Source organism: Sus scrofa, chromosome 9 (assembly GCF_054392235.1).
Source record: "Sus scrofa isolate SSC_HxYL_T2T_F1_AM1 chromosome 9, Sscrofa_HxYL_maternal_Yorkshire_Landrace_v2.0, whole genome shotgun sequence".
In the NCBI taxonomy this organism is placed as follows: Eukaryota; Metazoa; Chordata; class Mammalia; order Artiodactyla; family Suidae; genus Sus; species Sus scrofa.
In genome coordinates, this window is record NC_139391.1 from 6,006,369 (window position 1) to 6,029,022 (window position 22,654).

Sequence of the window (22,654 nt, forward strand, 5' to 3'; positions counted from 1 at the left end):
ATCCAATTTTAAAATGATGCAAAAGAACTTATTCACAAAACAGAAAGAGAGCCAAAGATTTCAAAGCCAAACTTGAGGCTACCAAAGGGGAAACGTGGTGGGGAGGGATAAATGAGGATGCTGGGATAAACACACACACACTACTCTACCTGAAACACATCAGGGAAGGTCCCTGCTCGCTCAATGGGTTAAGGACCTGGCTTGGTCACTGCTGTGGCTTTCCATCCCTCGACTTGGAACTCCCCCATGCCACAGGCACAGCAAAAATGAAGACACAAAGAGCTAGGTCAAAGGACCTGCTGGGTAGCTCAGAGAAATCTACTCAATACTAATGTAACACCCACATTGGGAACAGACGCTGACGATGAATGGATAGATGGAAATGTAGAACTCATTTGCTTTGCTGTACACCTGACACTAACACAACATTGTCAGTCAACTGACACTCCAATAATGGGGGTTTTTTATATTTTATTTTATTTTCCCACTCTACAGCAAGGGGAACGAGTTATCCTTACATGTATACATTTTTCCCCACCCTTTGTTCTGTTGCAACATGAGGATCTAGACATAGTTCTCAAGGCTACTCCGCAGGATCTCCTTTTCAATCTATTCAAAATTGTGCCTGATAACCCCAAGCTCCTGATCCCTCCCACTCCCTCCCTCTCCCATCTGGCGGCCACAAGTCTATTTCCCAAGTCCATGATTTTCTTTTCTGTGGAGATGTTCATTTGTGCTGGATTTTAATTCCAGTGATTGTACCATGGCAAAGGGCCTGAACTCAGTAAATACACTCTGTCTTCTCCAAGTGTGAATTCCAGACCCACAACAGCAACTGCAGCCCAGGAGGTGTTCAAAACGCACATCCAGACCCAAAACACACCACCAAATCAGAACCTCAGGGAGTGGAGCCCCCAGGATGTGTTATACCAAGGCCTCCACGTGACAGCCATGGGCACCAAGGCTGGAGAGCACCTGGCTCAAAGCAGAGGTCTTGCAAACAGGAGTGCATCTTGGAGGTGCCTGGGGAGTCATGCAAAAGCACTGCTTCAACAATAGAAAGGACAAAACAAAGAATCAAGGACAGGGAGTGCCCACTGTGGTGCAGCAGAAACAAATCCGACTAGGATCCGTGAGGATGCAGGTTTGATCCCTGGCCTCGCTCAGTGGGTTGGGGATCCAGCATTGCTGTGAGCTGTGGTGTACGTCACAGATGCAGCTCAGATCCTGTATTGCTGTGGCTGTGGTGTAGACCAGAGGCTGCAGCCAGCCTGGGAACCTCCATTTGCCACGGATGTGGCCTTAAAAGGGTGGGGGGTAGAAAGAAAAGAAGGGAAGCAGGGTGTTTGTAAAAGAAACATCAATTAGAGAAAATGCCCAGGGTAAATGAAATGGTAGTCAGACCTTACCATTTAAAATGGTATGAAAAAAAATGTTCTTAGAGTCTGACCCAGAAGTAAAGTGTTCTTTTAAGAGGAAAGAATTAGGATATGGGCATCCACACTGCATTCAAGACCAGCAAGGAGGATGGCGTTTCAAAAGCACTGAGACCCTCAATCTCCCATCATGGCTCAGCAGAAACGAATCCAACTAGTACCCATCAGGACAAAGGTTCAATCCATGGCCTCGCTCAGTGGGTCAGCAATCCAGCGTTGCCGTGAGCTGTGGTGTGGTGTAGACCGGTAGCTGTAGCACCAATTAGACCCCTGTCCTGAGAACCTCCACATGCCAAGGATGTGGCCCTTAAAAGCAAAAAAAGAAAAAAGTACGGAGAAAGTATGATCCATGCTGAGCCCATTCTTTTTTTTTTTTTTTTTTTTGTCTTTCTAGGGCCGTACCCATGGCATATGGAGGTTCCCAGGTAGGTTCCCACTGACCTACGCCTCAGCCACAGCACCTCAGGATCCCATCCTCATCTGCAAACCACACCACAGCTCACCCCAACACCGGATTCCTAAGCCACTGAGCAAGAGCAGGGATCAAACCTGGTTCGGGGAAGTATTAGCACAGTGTAAATCAACTCTACCTCTATAAAACTTTAAGAATGAGAAAAAAATGGTACATGGGAAATATCAAGTTCTGTATTGATCCAATCTACTCAGAGAACGTAATACGATCATGAGAACCCTGAAAGTGATTAGAGCCACTACTCCTCTACATCTACTTTTTTTAAGGACTCGAATTTAGCACATCTCTAGTTGTATAATGAGCATCACAATCCAATCTCACAGGATTTCCCTCCCACAGCCCAAGCACATCCCCCACCCCCCAAACTGTCTCCTCTGGAGACCGTAAGTTTTTGAAAGTCTGTGAGTCAGCATCTGTTCTCAAAGAAGTTCCGTCTGTCCTTTTCTCAGATTCCACATGTCAGTGAAAACATTTGATGTTGGTGTCTCACTGTATGGCTGACTTCACTTAGCATAATAATTTCTAGGTCCATCCACGTTGCAAAAAAATGCTGGTATTTCGTTCTTTTTAACGGCTGAGTCATATTCCATTGTGTATATGTACCATATCATCTGGATCCACTCCCCTGTCGATGGACATTTAGGTTGTTTCCTGTCCTGGCTATTGCAAAGAGTGCTGCAATGAACATTGGAGTACATGTGTCTTTGCAAGTCGTGGTTTTCTCTGGATAGATGCCCAGGAGTGGGGTTGCTGGATCGAATGGTAGTTCTATGTTTAGTTTTCTGAGGACTCTCCATACTGTTTTCCACAGTGTAAACCTCTACATCTAATACACAGTCGGATATTGTACAAATGTACTTGCGGAAGTTACAGGAAGACTGTGCACGTTTTACGCCAGAACTCCTAAACCTGTTCACCACTGCAGACATCACACGCTGAGTATGTCCCTGCTGAGCGGAGGGTAGACTTCCAACACCACAGCAGCTTAGGCAGTTCATATGTGGAAGTGAACCCGAATCTTCTCACTATTGCTAAGAGAATATTCCAAAGTGGAACCAGGATGCCACTGGGGCAGTGTGACTTAAACTTGTCTCAGACTGGATGGAACCGGACCTTTGGACCTGATGGAGTCATCCACAATATCTGCCAAACACTGAAAGGTTTATTGGACCCTTACTCTAGAAATAACTCCTATCAGCCCATCTACCGAGCAGAACCTACTTTATAATATCTTGTGATGCCTTAAGGACAAATAGTTTCTGACCCCCATCAGGGACCATCACCATTCTACCCAGGCAACTTCTGTCTTTTTTTATTTTTATTTTTTGTTTGTTTTGGCTTCTTAGGGCCACACCCAAGGCATATGGAGGTTCCCAGCCAAGGGGTCAAATCAGAGCTGTAGCTGCCAGCCTATGCCAGAGCCACAGCAATGTGAGATCCAAGCCACATCTTCAACCTACACCACAGCCCATGGCAATGCTGGATCCTTAACTCACTGAGCCAGGCCAGGGATTGAACCCACATCCTCATGGATTGCGAGTTGGGATCAGCGAAGAGGGAACTCCCACCCGGGCAACTTCTAACCTCACAGTGTCTTGTCTTCAAAAGCTCCAAACTTTTTCACTTCCCTGGAACAGTTTCGTTTAAGGCTATAGCAAACCGTGTCGCCAGAATTGCAGTTAAGACAGCAAATAAATTCCTTTCCTATTTGCAGCCTCCTACATACCTTTTTCTTGACAAATGCTCTTAAAATCATGACACTAAAGAACACTGAGGAGTTGATGCAAACTTCTACCTACTTTTTATCACTTCAAATACAGCAATTTCTGAGCATCTGCACATGGAAATGTAATATATTTAAAATTATTTTAATTTTCATGTGTATCATAAGTTCAAGTGAATGCGATAGATGGAGAAATTACAAAGGAAATATCAAACAAAAAGGATAGATAAACATGACGTTATACTGGTACAGTGACAAATCTATAAACCCTAGACTGCATCTTTCATCCTTCTCTCATGGGAGGTAATAGTTAGTGGCAAACTTCCCTAAATCATTACACACTCTGAAACACGGCTTCTACAAGTGCACTCCCCACACCAGCATCGAGTAGTAACTTGAGAAAAATGAAAATAGGGACCCCAGACCTGCTGAGTCAGACACACGGGGGGCTGGAGCCCACATCTGTGTTATCAAAACCCCCCCAGGTGATTCAGATGCACACAAAAGCTTGAGAACAACTGCCTTATGGAAGGCAGACATTTCTGAAAATATCAAGACCCATCCTTACTCTCAGGTACATCACTGGATATTAGAAGTGGCTGGAGAGCTGGTAAAGCTCATTCGATTCAGGGAAATATTATGTCTGGGTCTCTGACGATGAGAACTAGATAGAAAGAGCTCCTCGAGTTAGCAAGAGTACCGAACATGCAACCAAAGTCAGGAATCGTTTGCCTTAAGGAGCGTCACTCAATTCACCAGTATTCACATAACCTGAGAATCTTCCTGACAGGCAATGTCTGATTCATTAAACCAAAGGGGATCCAAGATGGCACATTCCCAACAGGCTTCCAGAGGATGCCAAAGCAGCTACACTGATACCCACGCTTGGAACACTAAAGCCAGAGAAGTTACACAAAACAGAGCCACCACCAGGACAGTTCAGGTCCCAGTGCAGGCTGACGTGCTTCCAGATTAGATCTCTCAAAGGAAAGGCCTTCCACTCCACAACCTCACCTGCCTGACAGGCCCTCAAGCCTCTGTTGCTGCTCTGCCCCGTCCACCAGAGGACTCAGAGCAGACAGAGAAAGGAAGACCGCTTCCAAAACACACAAATCATCAGGAAGGGCCCTTGCCTACAAACGGCCAGGGCTCCCCTCGTTTGAAGAAACATGGAAAGGGTTCTAATCCTACCTGTCAGAAAGGCACATTAGGGATCGTTGCGTTCTTTGAAGGTACCAGGCTTTATCTAGCCTCAGTGTCTCTGCACGGGCTGTGTTTGCTCCCTTCAGAGTTCTCTGTCTCCACCTTATCCACAAACACACTCTCAATGGTCTCCTCAGCTATCGGAACTCATGTCCTTCAAGGGAACCCGTGCTCCCTTCCAGAACCTACCAACATTTCCTTTGAAACCCTAAGGCGCTCATGGAAGTGCAAACATGGGTGAGAAAACCTGATTCTCATCTTCCTCATTAGACTAAAACATCTCGAGGGTGGGTACTGCGGATGCTTTAGCTTGCAGTGTTACCTAGTGCCTAGCACAATATCCAGGCCTTAAGGGTCATCCAATAAGCATTTGTTGAATGATTAATTAAAAGCGAGATTTTTGAGGCCTGATGACTTGAAACAGCACATGGGTTCTTTTTAACAAATACTTGGAATAAACGCTGTAATAAAACTCACTCTTTGAAAGTCCCTGCACTGAGAAGTGTGGCAGTGGGAACTCATCAGCTATCAACTAGCCTTTAATGTTGGACACACTGGCGACACTGCCACTATCCAAAAGCTGAATCCAGTTCATTGCAGTCTGAGTCCATGTACCAAAACCCTAACAGTCAACATCAGGATCACTCACGTTCTAAATCCTGAATCACACCCTGACTTTCTAGTTCTTAACACTCTCAAACATCACCTGACAACATCAGGCCGACCTCCTCATCGCTAAAGTGGAATCCAGAGGACAGGAAAAATCCTCCTCCACACTCTTAGGGTCTCTGGCTGAGCCTATGAATTAAACCAACATGAGCCAGGGAAAGAAGACACAAAGCAATAAGACTTATTACTGTGTACCCTTCTCTGGAAACTGATTTCACTGAGCTGTTTCCTACTAGTCACTTTCCCACTTGTGTCTCCATCTACCACATCCACTGTCCACAGCACAGACAGCTAGAAGCTCAAAATTCTGTTCCTCCTCCAGAGTTATTTCTGCTTTGGGGAAAACATCAGAGCCACCTGCTCTCGAATTGCCTTGGTCTTGATCCCATAAATGATGGGATTCAGCATCGGGGGAACCAGCACGCAGACATTGGCCAGCAAGATGTGGATATGAGCTGGGATGTGGCGTCCAAACCGCTGAGTCAGGGTGGTGAAGAATCCAGGCCCATAAAAGAGGATGATGACAGAAACATGGGAGCCACACGTGTTGAGAGCTTTGTGACGAGCATCTTGGGAAGGCATGTGGAAGACAGCACGGAGAATCAGCATGTAGGACACAAAAATTAACAGGACATCTAAGACAAGCGTTGACACGATGACAAAAAATCCATACCAGATGTTCACTCGAATGTCATTACACGCATATTTGGCCAAGCCGATGTGTTCACAACAGGTATGTGGAAGGACATTACTTCGGCAGAACGTCAGCCTTTTCAAAAGAAATATGATGGGGAAAATAGTACAATAACTTCTCAGAAGGATGGTAACACCGATCTTCCCAATCAGCGGGGGTGTCAGAATAGTGGTGTATCTCAGAGGGTCGCATATGGCAACGTAGCGGTCAAACGCCATCACCAGCAGGATGCCTGACTCGGAGATGAAGGTGGAATGGATGAAGAAGAGCTGAGTGATGCAGCGATCCAGGGAGATCTCCCCAGCACGGAACCAGAAGATGGCCAGGGCCTGAGGGACTGTGCAGGTGGACAGGACCAGGTCGGCCCCGGCCAGCATGCACAGGAACAGGAACATGGGTTCATGCAGGCTGCGCCTCGTGAGGAAGAGGAAGATGAGCAGGCTGTTCCCAAGCAGGGCGGTGACGTAGGAAATGAAGAAGGGGATGGAAATCCACAGGTGCTGGTCCTCAAGGCCGGGGATGCCCAGCAAGTAGAAGACGGTGTGGCTGACCCCAGTGCGGTTAAAGGAAAGCATACCTGCGGGCACCACCAGAGACGTCACCTCATGGTCACAGGCTGAGATGAAAACAGATTTTCATTCTTTGTGAAGTCACCCGGAGACTCTGGCACTTCTCACCCTCTCCATCCTCTTTGAACATGCAAAGAAGAAGACACGTAAAAAGTCAAGAGAATGTGTTCTCTGCTTCAAGGAGCAGCAGTCTAATGAAAAGATACGCCTATTTCCAAAGAAGCAAAACACAATTTCCTCCACCAACAGAGGGTTATGAGTTTACAAAGGAAGTCATTACATGTATCCTAAAACACTGTAACAAGATGTTTCTTGAATTTCAACTTGAACGTGTGATGGATAGGGTATCATAAGGAGAAGAATGAAAACAAAAGGAGGCCACAGAAAAACGTGTGACCATTCCAATCAAAGTACAGCATATTTATGCAGTGTTTGTTCAGATCTAGGTGACTGAGCAGAAGACATACTGAAGCAAGCTGTGCAGGTGGTTGGACATGCGTATGTGGCCTAATTGATGGAAATGAGACGTGAAATCTCTCTGGCTTGACCACACATGATTTGCACAGTTGTGCAGGGATTCAAGAGATCTTTTTGTTTTGTTTTGACTTGACTGCCCTTGCAGAAGTTCTCAGGCCAGCGACGGAACCCGCACCACAGCACTGATAATGCCAGGTCCTTAACCCACTGAACCACCAGGGAACTCCAGGAGTCAAGAAATCTGTAAGGAATAACACTAACAGAGCCTATGTGCCTGAGGCGAAGCACTGCTCAGGCTCACACATTAGGGAACTAAGTTTAGAAACAACTAGAAGTGGAAAATAAGGCGTTATTGCTAGGAGGCAAGACGGGAGATATTTTGAAGATTTTTCTGCCCAGGGAATGTTATCATTTAGATCTTAGTGTACATTCATTCATTCAGTAACCCAGTCCCCCTCTGATCAACTGGGAATATGCGGGGTGGGGGGGGGAATTGGCCTGAGTCCTAAGGTCCTTGGTTTAAGGGAAAACCAAGTTTGTAAGCGGAAAGGTTGAAGAATTGGAAACAAATGTTAATTCCCCCTGAGAAAGGGGTATTTGAAAATCTCTAGCTCTGTGGCAACGTTGTATCTCACGCTCATTAAGATTATTTCTTCCACTCAATCCCTCTCTTGGCGCCCCTTGTCTTCCTTCCTGAGAAGAAAATCTACCCTACTCCCCTCCTCCAAGTGCTGGGAGAAAGTGTCCTGACATCTGAGTCACCAATCGAAAGGATCCAGGCAGCGCGTCCAGCTCACAGCCCTGTCTCTCCCAGGGTACGCGGCTGCTCTGCGACAGGACAGCTGACCTCCCATCGGAAAACAGGTGGGACGGCTCCTGAGCGGTCGGAGGACAGGGACCCGACACAGCAAGGAAACACGAAAACCAGCAAGAAGGAAGAGGTCATGAAGAGGAATCAACTAAAGCAGGGCTGGGGAGGAGGGCAGATGAGGGAAGCTGGTGACGGACCCGAGACTGGGGAAGGGGAGTCGCGGAGGAATTTTATAAACTGGAGCCAGCGAGAGGGGCCAGGCAGTTCAGGGAGACGACTGCCCCCTTCCACTGGTCCCCGGACCAAGTTACAGCGACTTGGGCCTGACACAAGTTCATCCTAAATGCCTCCACTCAAGAGCTGTCTTCTCACTCTTGCCTGAAAGGGCCGGGTCTGCTCCCCACCCCACCCCCCCTTTAGGAAGCCAGCATAGGTCCTTGTCACTCTCAGGGCTCTTATCACATCACAGACGGTTCTTCAGTCGCAGTCAGTCTCTTTTCGGGTCTTCACCTCCAGTCTCAGTATCAGGACACTCGTCATATATCGGATTACTGGTCTTATTTATCGACTCCATTCACCTCCGCTGCCTGCACACTCTCACCTCCCTTCCCAGACCTTGCCCTCTGCAGGTGCCGTAACCCACCAGCTGGACGCCTTCGGTCTCCACCATTCTTTGAGCCCACGTTGCAACAGCCTCTAAGAAGCCTGTCCCCTCTGACCTGCCTGGGACCTAATACCAGCCCCGCCTTACCCTGGTCCTGACCCACCCCTCCCACAGGTGTCTAAAGCACTCACCCGCCTCGAAGGAGTCTCCGGAAACATGTGGCGCCATTGGTGATGAAGTTCAGCTTGCTGGGGCTGGGCTACTTATCCTTCTTCAGGAGAGCCCTCGAGGGCGGCTCTTGCATCAAGGCCCCAGGGACAGTCATCTCTGCCCCAACAGCCCAGACCCCGTCCTCAGTCCATCCTGAGGGCACCGCCCCCCGCCCCCTGGCCTCTTCCTGGCCAGTTTCTCTCCTCATCCTCCCCACATGCTTTGCTCTCCGTCCCACACGGAGTGTTTACATTCGGGATGTTTTCCGGCAACCATCCTGCTTTAAGACGCCACTGCCATTGCTACGGAGATGAACGAACGACGACTAAAGTGACGCTCCCTCTGCTCCATCGGTGCCTACGTTCAATATGCAAAGACGATTTTCAAACTTTTGTTCTTCACGGGAAGGATGATGAGAGTTATACTTAACCCTGGAGCAGGGGTAAGATTCACTTTCTGCATCATCAAGAACGAGTCTTTATTTTGTTCCCAAGGGGACAAAAATGTCCAGGCCCCAATGCGTAGAACACTTGTGATTCTTGACACCTGTGACGCTTTTTATTTCCTCTACCGGCCTAGAGTATCTTTTCTTCCAGGGCTTAGGATTCAGGGTTGGTACCTACAAAGGTGTTAGCCCATAATAATCACTTAATAAATATTAGCAATACATATATATTGGTTCTGCAATAGAAAAATACTTTTTTTACCCCCCCAGGACTTCGTGGCCTAAAAATATCACACCTATTACAAATGGGAACATAGCCCATAATTTAAAAAAAAAAAAAAACTTGCAGTGCATCCTGCATGGCAAACATATAGGGACCAGAATTTTCTCATGTTCCTACCACGAAAGTACCTGCAAAGATGAAGTAGGCCTCTCAGAAAGGTTTGTCCCTTAACCTGTCATCAACCTGGGCCCAGGGAGACGGACTCTGGTCTCAAGTGGATGCCACGCTCCGTAGAAGGGCGGGTCGCTGCAGCCTTCGCCACTCCGGGCCTGGCATCCTGAAGAAAACAAGAGAGAAGGTTAAAAAGAAAGAGAGAGGGAAAGACAGACAGGAAGGAAGGAGGAAAAGAACAGGCTTTAAAATCCGGAGGGGAGGGGGAAGAAGGGAGGGAGGGAGGCAGGGAGGAAAGGAAGGAGACTGCTCCTGGGGACCCGCGGGGAAGTCACTTCTGCCCGCTTCCCGCCTGCCCGCAGCCGCCTCCGCCGCCCCTGGGCGTCCGTCGGTCCCCGTCCGTCAGTCCGGCGGTGCGTGGCTCGCCCCCAGCGCATCTGCGTCCGCGCCCGCGTGGCGCGGCCCCTGGCCCTTCGCCCGCCCCGGCTCCCCAGATCGCCCGGGCAAAGAGCCGGGTTCCTTCTCGGCACCCCCGCCCCCCGCGCGCGCTCCCCTTAAAGCGCCCGCCGCCCAGAGCCCAGGCCTGTATTTACAGAGAAACGCTGTCCCGAGGCCACCGTGAGCACCATGGGGGTGCCTCCTGAAGAAGTGCTGTCATTTGGCGGGGAGTCCCCGTTAGAATCGTTTGCCTTTGGTTGAAACTGGGGGCTTCCTACCAGGGCAGCTGAAAATTCCAAACTCCCCGAGAGGGAGGGCCTTGTGGGTTTTGAGAGCCTTTTGCCTGCGCTTTGGCGTCTCCAGGCCCTCCTCGAACTCCTCTCGCTCGGGTCCTCAGAGCCCAGTCCAGCTTCTCTGAGCGTCACTGCCACCTGTGGGCCGCAGCGCGGGCCACGTCTCGAACCAGAGCCCCATTTGTCCTGGGCGGTCCCCCTAAGAAGCCCTCCTGGCGGTGGGGGCTGGGGGGGCTGGCGAGATGAATGCTACCCCATGGGCAGCTACCCCATGGCCTCCCTGTACGTGGGTGACCTCCACTCGGACACCAGCGAGGCCATGCTGTTCTGAAAGCTCAGTCCTGCGGGGCCTGTGCTGTCCATCCAGCTAGCTGGCCTAAGAGCACTGCCGCCACTCCCTGGGTTATGCCCACAGCAACCTCCAGCAGCCGGCTGACCCTGACGCTGAGTGGGCCTTGGATACCAGGCACTTTGATGGCATTAACGGAAAGCCAATCCGTGTCCTGTGGTCTCAGAGGGATCCCTCTTTGAGAAGATCTGGCATGGGAAACGTCTTCCTCCAGAACTTGGACAAATCCGTAGGTAACAAGGCACCGTATGATACTTCCGCTGCTTTCGGAAACATTCTGTCCTGCAAGGTGGTGTGCGGGGAGAGCGCCGCTAAGGGGTCTGCCTTCGGCCACGGCAAGACCCAAGAGGCTGCTGACAAGGCCATCATCGCAAAGATGAACGGCTTACGCCTCAAAGACCACAGAGTGTGCGTGGGTAGATTCGAGTCTGGAAAAGAGTGGGAAGCCAAGTCTGGAGCCAAAGCAAAGGCGTTCACCAATGTTTCTATCAAAAACTGGGGGGAAGAGGCAGATGATGAGAGTCTGGGGGAGCTCTTTAGCCAGTTTGGTATGTACCCCTAGCCTGGGAACCTCCATATGCCATGGGTCTGACCCTAAAAAGACAAAAAAGAAAAAAGGAAGGAAGGAAGGAAGGACAAAAAGCCATCCACAAGTAGAAAGACACTCTATTCCTTTACATTAGAAAAAGAAAACCTTAATATACCACCAACATTGAGCAACATGTAAGTTTTAAAAAGGGATGGCCTAGGGGTTCCCACTGTGGCTCAGCAGTAATCAACTCAACAAGCATCCAAGAGGATGGGGGTTTGTTCCCCGTCCTCCCACAGGGGGTTAAGGATCCAGCTATGTCATGAGCTGTGGCGGAGGTCACATGCATGGCTAGCATCCTGCATTGCTGTGGCTGTGGTGTAGGCTGGCAGCTGCAGCTCTGATCTGACCCCTAGCCAGAGAACCTGGGAACTTCCATATGCTGCACATGTGGCCGTAAAAAGACAAAAAAAAAAAAAAAAAAAAAAAAAAAAAAAAAAAAGGAGTGATGGCCTATAATTTTAACTTTGATATACTATGTTGTGTGATTAATAAGTACAAAGGGGGAGTTCCCGTCGTGGCGCAGTGGTTAACGAATCCGACTAGGAACCATGAGGCTGCGGGTTCGATCCCTGCCCTTGCTCAGTGGGTCAAGGTTCCGGCGTTGCCGTGAGCTGTGGTGTAGGTCACAGACGCGGCTCGGATCCTGCGTTGCTGTGGCTCTGGCGTAGGCTGGCAGCTACAGCTCCGATTCGACCTCTAGCCCGGGAACCTCCATATGCCGCAGGAGCGGCCCAAGAAATGGCAAAAAGACAAAAAAAAAAAAAAAAAATAAGTACAAAGGAGGTCCCCAAATTTTGTGCCAACGAAGAAGTAACCAGGCATATGTTCGTAGTAACCTCCGTTGTTTCATTCTAGTATATTTCCACAAGGAACAGCCTCCAAGTGTGGGCAAGCGGTGCACTTTAAAATTAAAGAGTACGGATGAAATTAAGTTCCTAATCCAGGGAACTTAACATAAGATCAACCTGAATTATTTACACGGGCAAAATGTAATGACAAGGGGCTTAAAATATGAAAGAGAGAAGCAGGGAAAAAAAGGATCAGACCAATGGCATGTGACAACTTAACCCTCCATGTCTGACGCTGAAGACAGAAGAGGGTCTTGAACAAGGAATGTAGCTAGTTTCTCGAAGCTAGAAAAGTCAAGAAACTAATTCTCCCCTACAGGCTCCAGAATGATGGTGGTGGCGGGGAAGGACGTGACAGCCTGTATAAGGAACTTTGCTCACTGCCTATCCTTCAGTAAATCACTCCTCAGTACTCCAATATAAACTCTGGTTTGATCATCTGAAAATGCAGGTAAATTCCTTACTCGGCAATGTCCGCTCTGTGAATTGTTACCTCTGCCTAAGTACCTAGAAAAATGTCACCCACACTTACATGTTTTTAGGACTGTTAACACTCCTGGTCCACTTTACCATGAAATGATTTTCTTGATACTGAATAAATTCAATAAACAATCACGTTAGAAAGAAAAAAGAGAATTTAATGCCAGCCAACTAATGATTACAACCTGGGAGACAGAGTCTCCTGAGTTCTGAGAACTGTTCCACCTCTTAGAAGTTGAAGGCACAATCATATAAGCTATTGAGACAAAGGACCTAAAATCAAAATGACATACTGACAATTCACATAAAGGTGAGCAAGATGCAAAGTCCAGGTGAGCACTGCAAAAAGAAGAGTAAGTCACTATGACCTTACGTGGCGGGCGGGGGTGGGGGGAAGTATGCCCATGTTATAAAAAGTTACATGGCTAGGATGACAGGACAAAGGAAAAAATGAACCTAGACTACATAAAAATGTAAACATTTTATTTAATCCTTACAAATAACACAGAGGAATACATAATGAAATTAGTGGAAGGGATTGAAACATATCTCAAAAAATACAAATGACTGAAAAAATCCAAAAAAAAAAAAGTTCTACTGAAAAAGGAGCCCAAAACAGCCACAGCCTCAGAAAAGGCGGACCGTGTGTAGAAAACTCAGGATGAAGATATACTGTGTAGTATGAGAAACAATTTCACTGCACACATTGACGCAGACCTAAAGCCTCTAATAGACACCAAAGAGAAGGATCCTGGGCTTGAACCATAACCTAGACCAGAGGGGAGGACCACGTGCCAAAAGAACTGAGAAGCACTGGGTTCGGCCAGCCCTCGAAGACCAGCAGGCAGGTTGGCGCCACCGAAGGGATGGGGTGAAGGGAGGGGACAGGAGGATCAGCCACGGTTGGCGCAGCTGCACAGTCCCTGATGGGAACTCCCTCGGGGGACGCCGCGAGCCCAGAACTGATTCTTGCGGGGAAAGGGCCTGGACAACTGTCCTCAGCGCTGGGAGGGTTTTTATCACCACGGGGGTCCGGGTTCCTGTTCCCCTGAGAGGCTCTTCCCATCCACTTCCTTCCCTGGGGCAGGGGGTGGGCCTGGAAAAAAAATCATACAAATGGATTTGAGCAGAAAGGGGTCTGGAGACACGTCTCACAGAGCATAGCACCTGGCCCCCAAGTCCATGCACACGTTCTTACTGACCAAGAAGCTCGAGCCCGCCCGCCGAGGCCCTCAGTAGAAGCAGACGGTGTGGAGAAAGCTCCTGCCGGTTTTCCGCTCCACCCCCAGGAGCAGCTCGGCCAGGCAGTCTTCCATGTCGTCCGCCTGCTGCAGGCGTTGGCACAGCTCACAGATGACCAGCGACCCCAGCGTGGCGTCCTCCAGGTCGTCCTGCATGTCCACGTTGATCACGTGCACGGGCTGGCACGTCTCCTGTTCCCGGGCACACAGGTGGCCCACCACCCTGTCGTAGACGCTCTCCTCGCACGTGAAGATGACATCGAAGGCTTCTCTGCAGTCCTGAAACCGCTCCGGGCATGGCTTGATGCGCTCGTTTCTCCCCAGCAGATGTAAGATGCCGTTCCTTCGATAGCAGTCTGGGTCTAGCCACGCGAGGTCCCTGCGCATCTGCCGGTAAGGGGTGCGGAAGCTGTAGAGCACCGGGCGGTGGTGGGCGGGTCCCGGGAGCCTCACCATGGAGCCCGCTCCGAAGGACCTGACGCGGAAGCCTTTCTTGCTGAGGATGCTGTGGGCCTCCATGCTCCTGTTCATGTTGCTCATGCAGACCACGGCCACCCTGAGCGGGGCCGAGGATGGCATGGGGCCGGGCGGCTCCGTGGGACCCAGGCACGCGGGCAGGCAGGTGGGCTGCAGCGGCTGAGGGCTCTCTGAAGCCAGGGAGACGCCGCCTGGCTCCAGCGCTTCCCACCAGAAGGTGTCCAAGACCAGGGACTGCGTTTATATGGAGTCACCTCCCCACTGTGGGCGGAGAACTCTGGATGGAGGATTGGCTTAAGTCTTGATTGGGTTTTCACCCAGTGTTTATATGGAGGCACCTCCCCGGCTGGGCAGAGAACTCTGGATGGAGGATTGGCTTAAGTCTTGATTGGGTTTTCACCCAGTGTTTATATGGAGGCACCTCCCCGGCTGGGCGGAGAACTCTGGATGGAGGATTGGCTTAAGTCTTGATTGGGTTTTCACAATGGGCTCTAATCAGAGGCCCGAGTCCACTCATGTGACCAATGCGGTGATTAAATCCTGGAACCTCTGCTCTGCAAGGACCGCCTATCGCCCCACCCACGCCCCGCCCCGTGGGGGAGCATCTTGGAGTCTCCTGTTGGACTGAACCTGGTCCCCTGTTGCGGGGAGGGGGCAGACGCTTGTATTGCTCTTAGACAAAGAAGACCAGCTGGCAGGCTTGTCGCTGGCCTCCTCCATGACCTAAGGATGACCTCCAGGATACTAGTCCGGTTCTTCACTCACTGAGCCACAATGGGAACTCCATTGGTCAGTATTTTCTGAATGCATGAAAGGTTTCGAATTATGTTTTAAAGTGAACACTTTCAGATGCAATTTTTACATAGAACCAAGGATACAGATAAAAGTAGGCTGTCTGAGTAAAAGCTGTTTGGAGGCCTGTCCCTTCTGCTTCCACTAGTTCCTGAGTCAGTTCTGTATTAAGCTTTGGCGAATGCAGTGCAAAACCACTGTTTGTTCCAAGCAAGTAATGATATACGTCTGAAGTAAGGCAGTGACAATAAAGATGAAGCAACAACTTCAAGAGTTACTCATGACAGGTCCTGATAAAAAATTATCAGAACAAGAAAAGGAGGAGTTCCCGTCGCGGTGCAGCAGAAACGAATATAACTACATGAGGCTGCGGGTTCGGGTTCGATCCCTGGCCTTGCTCAGTGGGTTAAGGATCCGGCGTTGCGGTCAGCTGTGGTGTAGGTCGCATACACGGCTCGGATCCTGTGGTTCCTAATCGGATTCCTTTCCGCTGTGCCACAATGGGAACTCCTGACAGCAGTTTCTTGTTTGACCTTCTAAGCTGAAGGACAGCCAGAGAGTTGGAAGAGAAGTTCCCATGTTAAGATGCCACCGAGTATACAGCTGGAACACTGCGGTGAGTAGAGGTGCACGAAAATCAAGGTCTTCATGCAATAAAAACATGTCCCTACATGTTTAAAACCCAAAATGAAGAATGTGTGAAACAAGCTGTGAACATACCAATGGAGGAACCAGTGTATCAGTCTATCAATTTTTTTTCTACATGAAATTTCCAAAGTTTTGCCTCCCATAATAAACACTGTAATTCTGTACAAGGAATAAAAATCCATTTACAGGGAGTATTCAGAATTATTTTTTCTCTCTGCTTCCTCTCCAGCTTCCTGAGCTCCAGCTGCTCTCATCCCCAGGCAGGTCCACGAGACTCTCAAGTGAATTCTAGTCCCCAGTTCAGATTTTAACCTCAGAAATGAGTCCAGGGCTGGCTGGAAGGCAGTGTTGGACTAGAGGAATGAGGACCAGCAGCCGCTGTATGTTTCCTTCGTGGCCCCTCAGACCTGCATGACAAGTGACCACCTGCCTGAGAAAACCACAGCACTGGGCATAAGGAGGCTCAGCTCTCCACTGCCTGACGCTACATCCCCAAGCTGGGCTCTTCCCATTATTCTTGGATTTCCTTGATGTCACAGCTTAGCTTGAAAATCACTGTTCCGGGAGTTCCCATCATGGCTCAATGGTTAACGAAATCCGACTAGGAACCATGAGGTTTCGGGTTCGATCCCTGCCCTTGCTCAGTGGATTAAGGATCCAGTGTTGCCGTGAGCTGTCGTGTAGGTTGCAGACTCGGCTTGGATCCTGCGTTGCTGTGGCTCTGGTGTAGGCCAGCAGCTGTAGCTCCGATTTGACCCCTAGCCTGGGAACCTCCATATGCCACGGGAGCAGCCCAGGAAAATGGCAAAAAAGACCAAAAAAAAAGACAAAAAAAAAAAAGAAAATCACTGTTCCCTGGGAGACAGGGGACCTGAGTTATTCCCTCAACCCCCCCCCCCCCGGCCAGCCCCCATTTATCCAGGGACTTCCCTTCTCTGGGCTTTGATGTCCTTATCCCACAGGGAGGGTGACCAATTATTCCAGCTTGTCCAGGACTGAGAGGTTTCCTGGGATGCAGCCTTTCAGTGCTAACACCAGCAAGGTCCCAGGCAAACCGTCCCTACCATTCAGGAAATTCTGAGCTGTTGACAGTACATGGGGTAGGGTATATGAGGAAGCAGCTCTTGGATTTAAGTGACGGCTTGAAATGTGCCCCTCTCCTCTGAAGGTGGGGAATATCTAGACCAAACACTTAGCCTCACAGCTGACCTGCCAGGACGGGACTTCCTGTCATCAGATAGTCAACAGTGCAGTTCTTTACAAGCTGGTACCTAGGTCCCCTGCTTCCCTCAGGTTTTCAAATAGTTGATCATATGCCACTTTGCCTTTAGGAAAGACCTGCATTCATACAGGAATGGCTTTTTTCATAAAAGCGAAAATCCTCCTGGGATTTCCTTCAGGACCGTAAACAGGTACTCATGCAGGTCTTTGCACAGAGTGATATAACTTGGACTCTTAGAAAGCGGGGATGCTCTTTGCCTTATGTCCTTTCAGGCTTGCAAAAGGCTTCATAGGGTGCCTCTCCGTTCAGACAGCAGGGGAAACCGGTATTTCTGATCCTGTCCAAGTCTCTCTTTGTTGATCTCTGAGCCTTCAGGAGGTCTTGTTCAAGTTGTGCCAGCACTGTGACAGCCGCAGGGGAGACACTAAGAGCTAGAGAAGTGGGAAGGGGCCGCTCCACAGGCCCTCCTGGTGTCTGCAGTGCTTCTAGAAAGACCTTAGAGGGCAGGTAGGGTTTCATTTCTCTGCCACGTCCAACCACTATTAAACTCTTCACTACCTCTGATGTTTTCATTTTTAGCTAACCTCAAATGAATTTCATTTTAGTGTTTATTAAGATTTTTTCTGGGGGGGAGGACAAGATGGCGGAGGAGTAGGGGGACACGCTCGCCCTCTCCCACAAACACAACAAAAAAAGCACATCTACAGAAGAAATGACTCGCACAGAACAGCAACCAATCGCTGGCAGAGGAACCTAAACTCCAATAACGGCAAGAAGTTCGTGACATTACTGGGCAGAACGGGAGAAAAGAGGAGAGTGAGAGAAGGTGAATCCGAGCGGGACGGGCGCTCCCGAAAGGGAACTGCGGAGGAGAAAGGGATCCCGCACCCTGGAAAGTCACCTACCGGGCGAAAGATCAAACAAACCAGAGGAATCCCCAGATGCAGAGAAGAGTGTAGCAGTAAGTTGGAGTACGGAAAAGCCGATCAAGAACCCAATGGACCATCTGAACTACGGGCACAGTCACCAAAAATTGAGACGCCTGGGTGGGGGCTGGGCACCGAGACCTCGGCTCCAGAGATTAGTCCCCGGGCTAGGGGGGCGGGGCAGAGCGGAAACTGCTTGGGAGGTCTCGAAACCATTTGACAAGGCAGAGACTGCCTGGGAGACTAGAAAACAAAGCTGTCGCAGAGGAAGGGAACAATACTCTAGGGACGGGGAAGTGGAAAGCCACCTCAGAGGGAACCTGGGAGAAGAGTCTGGTCTGCGCCCATGCTGGGGAGGGGAGAGAAGAAGGGGTGGGTCCCCATAGAATACCCCCCACACCACAGCAAGCTTACAGGCCTGCTAGCTAGCAGAAAGCTGTGCTTCCCAGTGCATTCCCTCCCCCCACCCCCGCCACCCCCTACGCTCTCGCCGGACCTGGGGCTGCCTGCCATCCAGGAGGGCTGGCCTCAACAATTGCCTGAAGCCTACCACCACAGCGGCTGTCCCTGCACAGGCCTGGTTGCCCTTTGGAGGGGCTACACTTCCGCAGAGCAGCACCAAACAACACCAGCCCCCGAGAAAAGGTCTGCAGCCCAGAAAAGCTAGAACAAGCCTAGCCAGGCCGTGAATAGATCTGCCATATTCTCGGACGGTTTTTCTGAGTCGGGCTGCCCCGGGGAGGAGCCTCTTGGGTCTCCAAGGGTCTTGCTACCCGCCCAAGACCCCAGGGGGTGCTGAGACCTAGTGGACCAGCTGCATAGGACTGCCAGCTCCAGGCAGGACCCCCTGCAGCCCAGAAAAGCTGCAACAAGCCTGGCTGAGTCGGCAAAAGATCTCAGACGGTCTTTCTGAGTCGGGCTGCCCTGGGGAGGAGCCTCGTGGGTCTCCAATGGCCCTGCTACCCGCCCAAGCTCCCAGGGGGTGCCCCACTCCCGTGAAATAACTGCTCAGCACCAGCAGCCCCCTGGAAGAGCCCCTGCAGCCCAGAAAAGCTGCAACACGCTCGGCCAGACTGTGAAAAGAACCGCCTACATTCTCAGGCTGTCCTTCTGAGTTGGGCTGCCCTAGGGAAGAGCCTCTTAGGTTCTCAGTGACCCAGATAGCTGCTCCAGCCCCCAGGGGGTGATGCACCCCTGAAGAGCAGCTGCCCAACACCGCCAACCCCCTGAAAGAACCCCACAGCCTAAAAACACCAGAGCAAGCTCTGCATGACCAGGTGAAATCTGCTACCATCGTGGGGTGGACCTCCAAGTCCTGTCTGCCCTCAGGAAGTCCTCCTTTGCTTCAAAGAAACACTGTTAGCCCCATCAACACTCCAGAAAAGCCACACTGCCTCAAAAAAGATTGACCAACAACGCCAGCCCTCAGGAAATATTCCACGGCAGTGACAAGGCAAACACTGCCTGATCACAGAGAGTACAACTCCCTCAGGAGAAAGAAAACAACAAGCAAGATGAAGAAGCTGAGAAACCACCCCCAGTCAAACCAACAGGAGAACTCACCTAAAACAGTCAACAATGAAACAGATCTCTGCAGTCAGACAGACCTGGAGTTCAAAAGAGAAATACGGAAAATACTGAAGGAATTCAGAGAAGATATGAACAGTAATGCAGATACCCTCAGAAAGGAGCTAGAAAATATAAGGAGGAGCCAAGAAAAACTAGAACATTCATTTGCAGAGATGCAAACTGAACTAGGGGCAGTAAAAACCAGAATGAATCATGCAGAAAAACGAATCCGTGATATGGAAGGTAGAATCATGGAAATCACTCAATCCGGTCAACAGACAGAAAACCGAATCAAAAAACTGGAAAGCAATATAAGAGACCTATGGGATAATATAAAGCAGGCCAATCCACGCATGATAGGAATTCCAGAAGGAGTAGAAAAAGATAAGGGGATGGAAAATATATTTGAAGAAATTATCGATGGAAACTTCCCAAATCTAAAGGATACTGGGTTCAAGATACAAGAAGCACAGAGGGCCCCAAACAAACTGAACCCAAACAGACCCACACCAAGACACATCATAATAAAAATGGCAAAAGTTAGTGATAAAGAGAGGATCCTAAAGGCAGCAAGAGAAAAACAGAATGTTACCTACAAGGGAACCCCATAAGATTATCAGCTGATTTCTCTACAGAAACACTACAGGCCAGGAGGGAATGGCAAGAGATATTTAAAGTGCTCAAAGGAAAAAATATGCAACCTAGAATACTTTATCCAGCAAGAATATCATTTAAAATAGAAGGGGAAATAAAAATGTTTTCCAACATACAAAAACTGAACGAATACAGCAACACAACACCCAGGTTAAAGGAAATATTGAAAGGGCTTCTCTAAACCAAAAAGAAAGGAAGGAAAGGGAAGAAAAAAGAAAAGAAAAAAAAAGAAAAAGAAGAAGAAGAAGAGGAAGAACTAGGACTGAGGAAACTGCAATCAGAGAGCAGTCACTCAAATAAGCCAGCATACAGATGTAATCATGAACATGCTTCAAACAAAGTAAAATTAAAAAGAAAAAAATAAAAGAGTCATCAAAACCATAAAATGTGGGCAAGGGATGTTAGGAGGTAAATAACCCTTTTTGTTTGTATGTATGTCTCTCTTCTTAATTTTAATATAGTAATGAAGTGATTGAACTTACAGGACCATCAGGCTAAAACACACAATTATGGGAAGGGGTTAGCATACTTAAAAAACAGGGCAACCACAAGCCAAAACCAAATATTGCATTTGCAAAAAATGAAAAAAAAAATACACTCAAGCAGATAATAACAGGAGACCATCCAACCAAAAAGAAAAAAAAAAAAAAAAGGAAGAATGGAGAACCATAGAATCAACTGGAACACGAGGTTCAAATGGCAATAAATAATCATCTATTAATTATCACCTTAAATGTCAATGGACTGAATGCCCCAATCAAAAGACACAGGGTGGCTGAGTGGATAAAAAGGCAAAAACCTTCAATATGCTGCCTACAAGAAACTCACCTTAGGACAAAAGATACATATAGATTGAAAGTGAAAGGGTGGGGAAAAGTATTTCACGCCAATAGACATGACAGAAAAGCAGGAGTCGCAACGCTCATATCAGACAAAATAGACTTTAAAACAAAAGACATAAAGAAAGACAAAGAAGGACACTATTTAATGATTAAGGGATCCATCCAAGGAGAGGATTTTACTATCATCAACATATATGCCCCAAACATAGGAGCACCCAGATACATACAACAAATATTAACAGCCATAAAGGGAGATATTGATGAGAATACAATCATAGTAGGAGACCTTAATACCCCCCTCACATCAGTAGACAGATCCTCTAGACAGAAAACCAATAGAGCAACAGAGATCCTAAAGGAAACAATAGAAAAGTTAGACTTAATTGATCTCTTCAGGACACTACATCCAAAAAAATCAGAATACACATTCTTCTCAAATGCTCATGGAACATTCTCAAGAATCGACCACATATTGGGACACAAAGCGAATCTCAATAAATTTAGGAGCATAGAAATTATCTCAAGTCTCTTCTCTGACCACAATGCCATGAAATTAGAAATCAACCATGGGAAAAGGAAAGAGAAAAAACTTACTCCATGGAGACTAAACAACATGCTACTAAAAAACCAATGGGTCAATGAGGAAATCAAGAAGGAGATTAAAAACTACCTTGAAACAAATGATAATGAAGACACAACCTCTCAAAATCTATGGGATGCTACGAAAGCAGTGCTCAGAGGGACATTTATAGCAATCCAGGCCTTTCTCAAAAAAGAAGAAAGATGCCAAATTGACAACTTAACCCTCCACGTAAACGAATTAGAAAAAGAAGAACAAAAAAGTCCTAAAGTCAGCAGAAGGAAGGAAATTATAAAGATCAAAGAAGAAATCAATAAAATAGAGACTCAAAAAACAATAGAGAAAATTAATAAAACCAAGAGCTGGTTCTTTGAAAAGGTGAACAAAATTGATAAACCCCTGGCCAGACTCACTAAAAAGAGGAGAGAAAGAACCCAAATCACCAAAATTATAAATGAAAAAGGAGAAATCACAACAGATACAGCAGAAATACAAAAAACCATAAGAGAATACTATGAACAACTGTATGGCAACAAGTTTGACAATGTGGAAGAAATGGACAATTTTCTAGAATCTTACAGCCTGCCAAAACTGAATCAAGCAGAAACAGACCAACTGAACAGACCGATCACTAGAAATGAAATTGAAGAGGTCATAAAATCACTCCCTACAAATAAAAGTCCAGGACCAGATGGCTTCACAGGTGAATTTTATCAAACATATAAAGAGGAATTGGTGCCCATCCTCCTTAAACTCTTTCAAAAGGTTGAAGAAGAAGGAATACTCCCAAAGACATTCTATGAGGCCACCATCACCCTCATTCCAAAACCAGGCAGAGATACCACCAAAAAAGAAAACTATCGCCCAATATCATTGATGAATATAGATGCCAAAATTCTCAACAAAATCTTAGCCAACCGAATCCAACAACATACCAAAAAAATTATACACCATGACCAGGTTGGGTTCATCCCAGGTTCACAAGGATGGTTCAAC

At 48.2% G+C, this 22,654-nt stretch overlaps 1 protein-coding gene and 2 pseudogenes across 8 annotated transcripts in view; 1 reads left to right on the forward strand and 2 right to left on the reverse strand.

The window, feature by feature from the left end:
* Nucleotides 1-2,059: 2,059 nt before the first annotated feature.
* Nucleotides 2,060-22,654, reverse strand: part of LOC100524754 (olfactory receptor 52B4-like) — a 66,553-nt gene continuing 45,958 nt past the window's right edge. Inside the window, exons 1-4 of one of the 8 annotated variants that reach the window (XM_084975101.1) lie at nt 10,301-10,540; nt 9,725-9,873; nt 8,850-9,487; nt 2,060-6,886 (exon numbers count right to left, since the gene is read on the reverse strand). In XM_084975101.1, the coding sequence (XP_084831227.1) occupies nt 5,828-6,772 (945 nt within the window). In that variant the 5' untranslated portion in view covers nt 6,773-6,886; nt 8,850-9,487; nt 9,725-9,873; nt 10,301-10,540 and the 3' untranslated portion in view covers nt 2,060-5,827. Of the gene's footprint in view, nt 6,887-8,849; nt 9,488-9,724; nt 9,874-10,017; nt 10,163-10,300; nt 10,562-22,654 lie in introns of those variants that run through there. The other 7 variants (XM_084975102.1, XM_084975104.1, XM_084975103.1 and 4 more) reach the window with 7 other exon arrangements.
* LOC146399695 (polyadenylate-binding protein 4-like) lies at nt 10,695-12,332 on the forward strand (annotated as a pseudogene).
* LOC100524945 (RNA polymerase II subunit A C-terminal domain phosphatase SSU72 like protein 3 pseudogene) lies at nt 13,940-14,610 on the reverse strand (annotated as a pseudogene).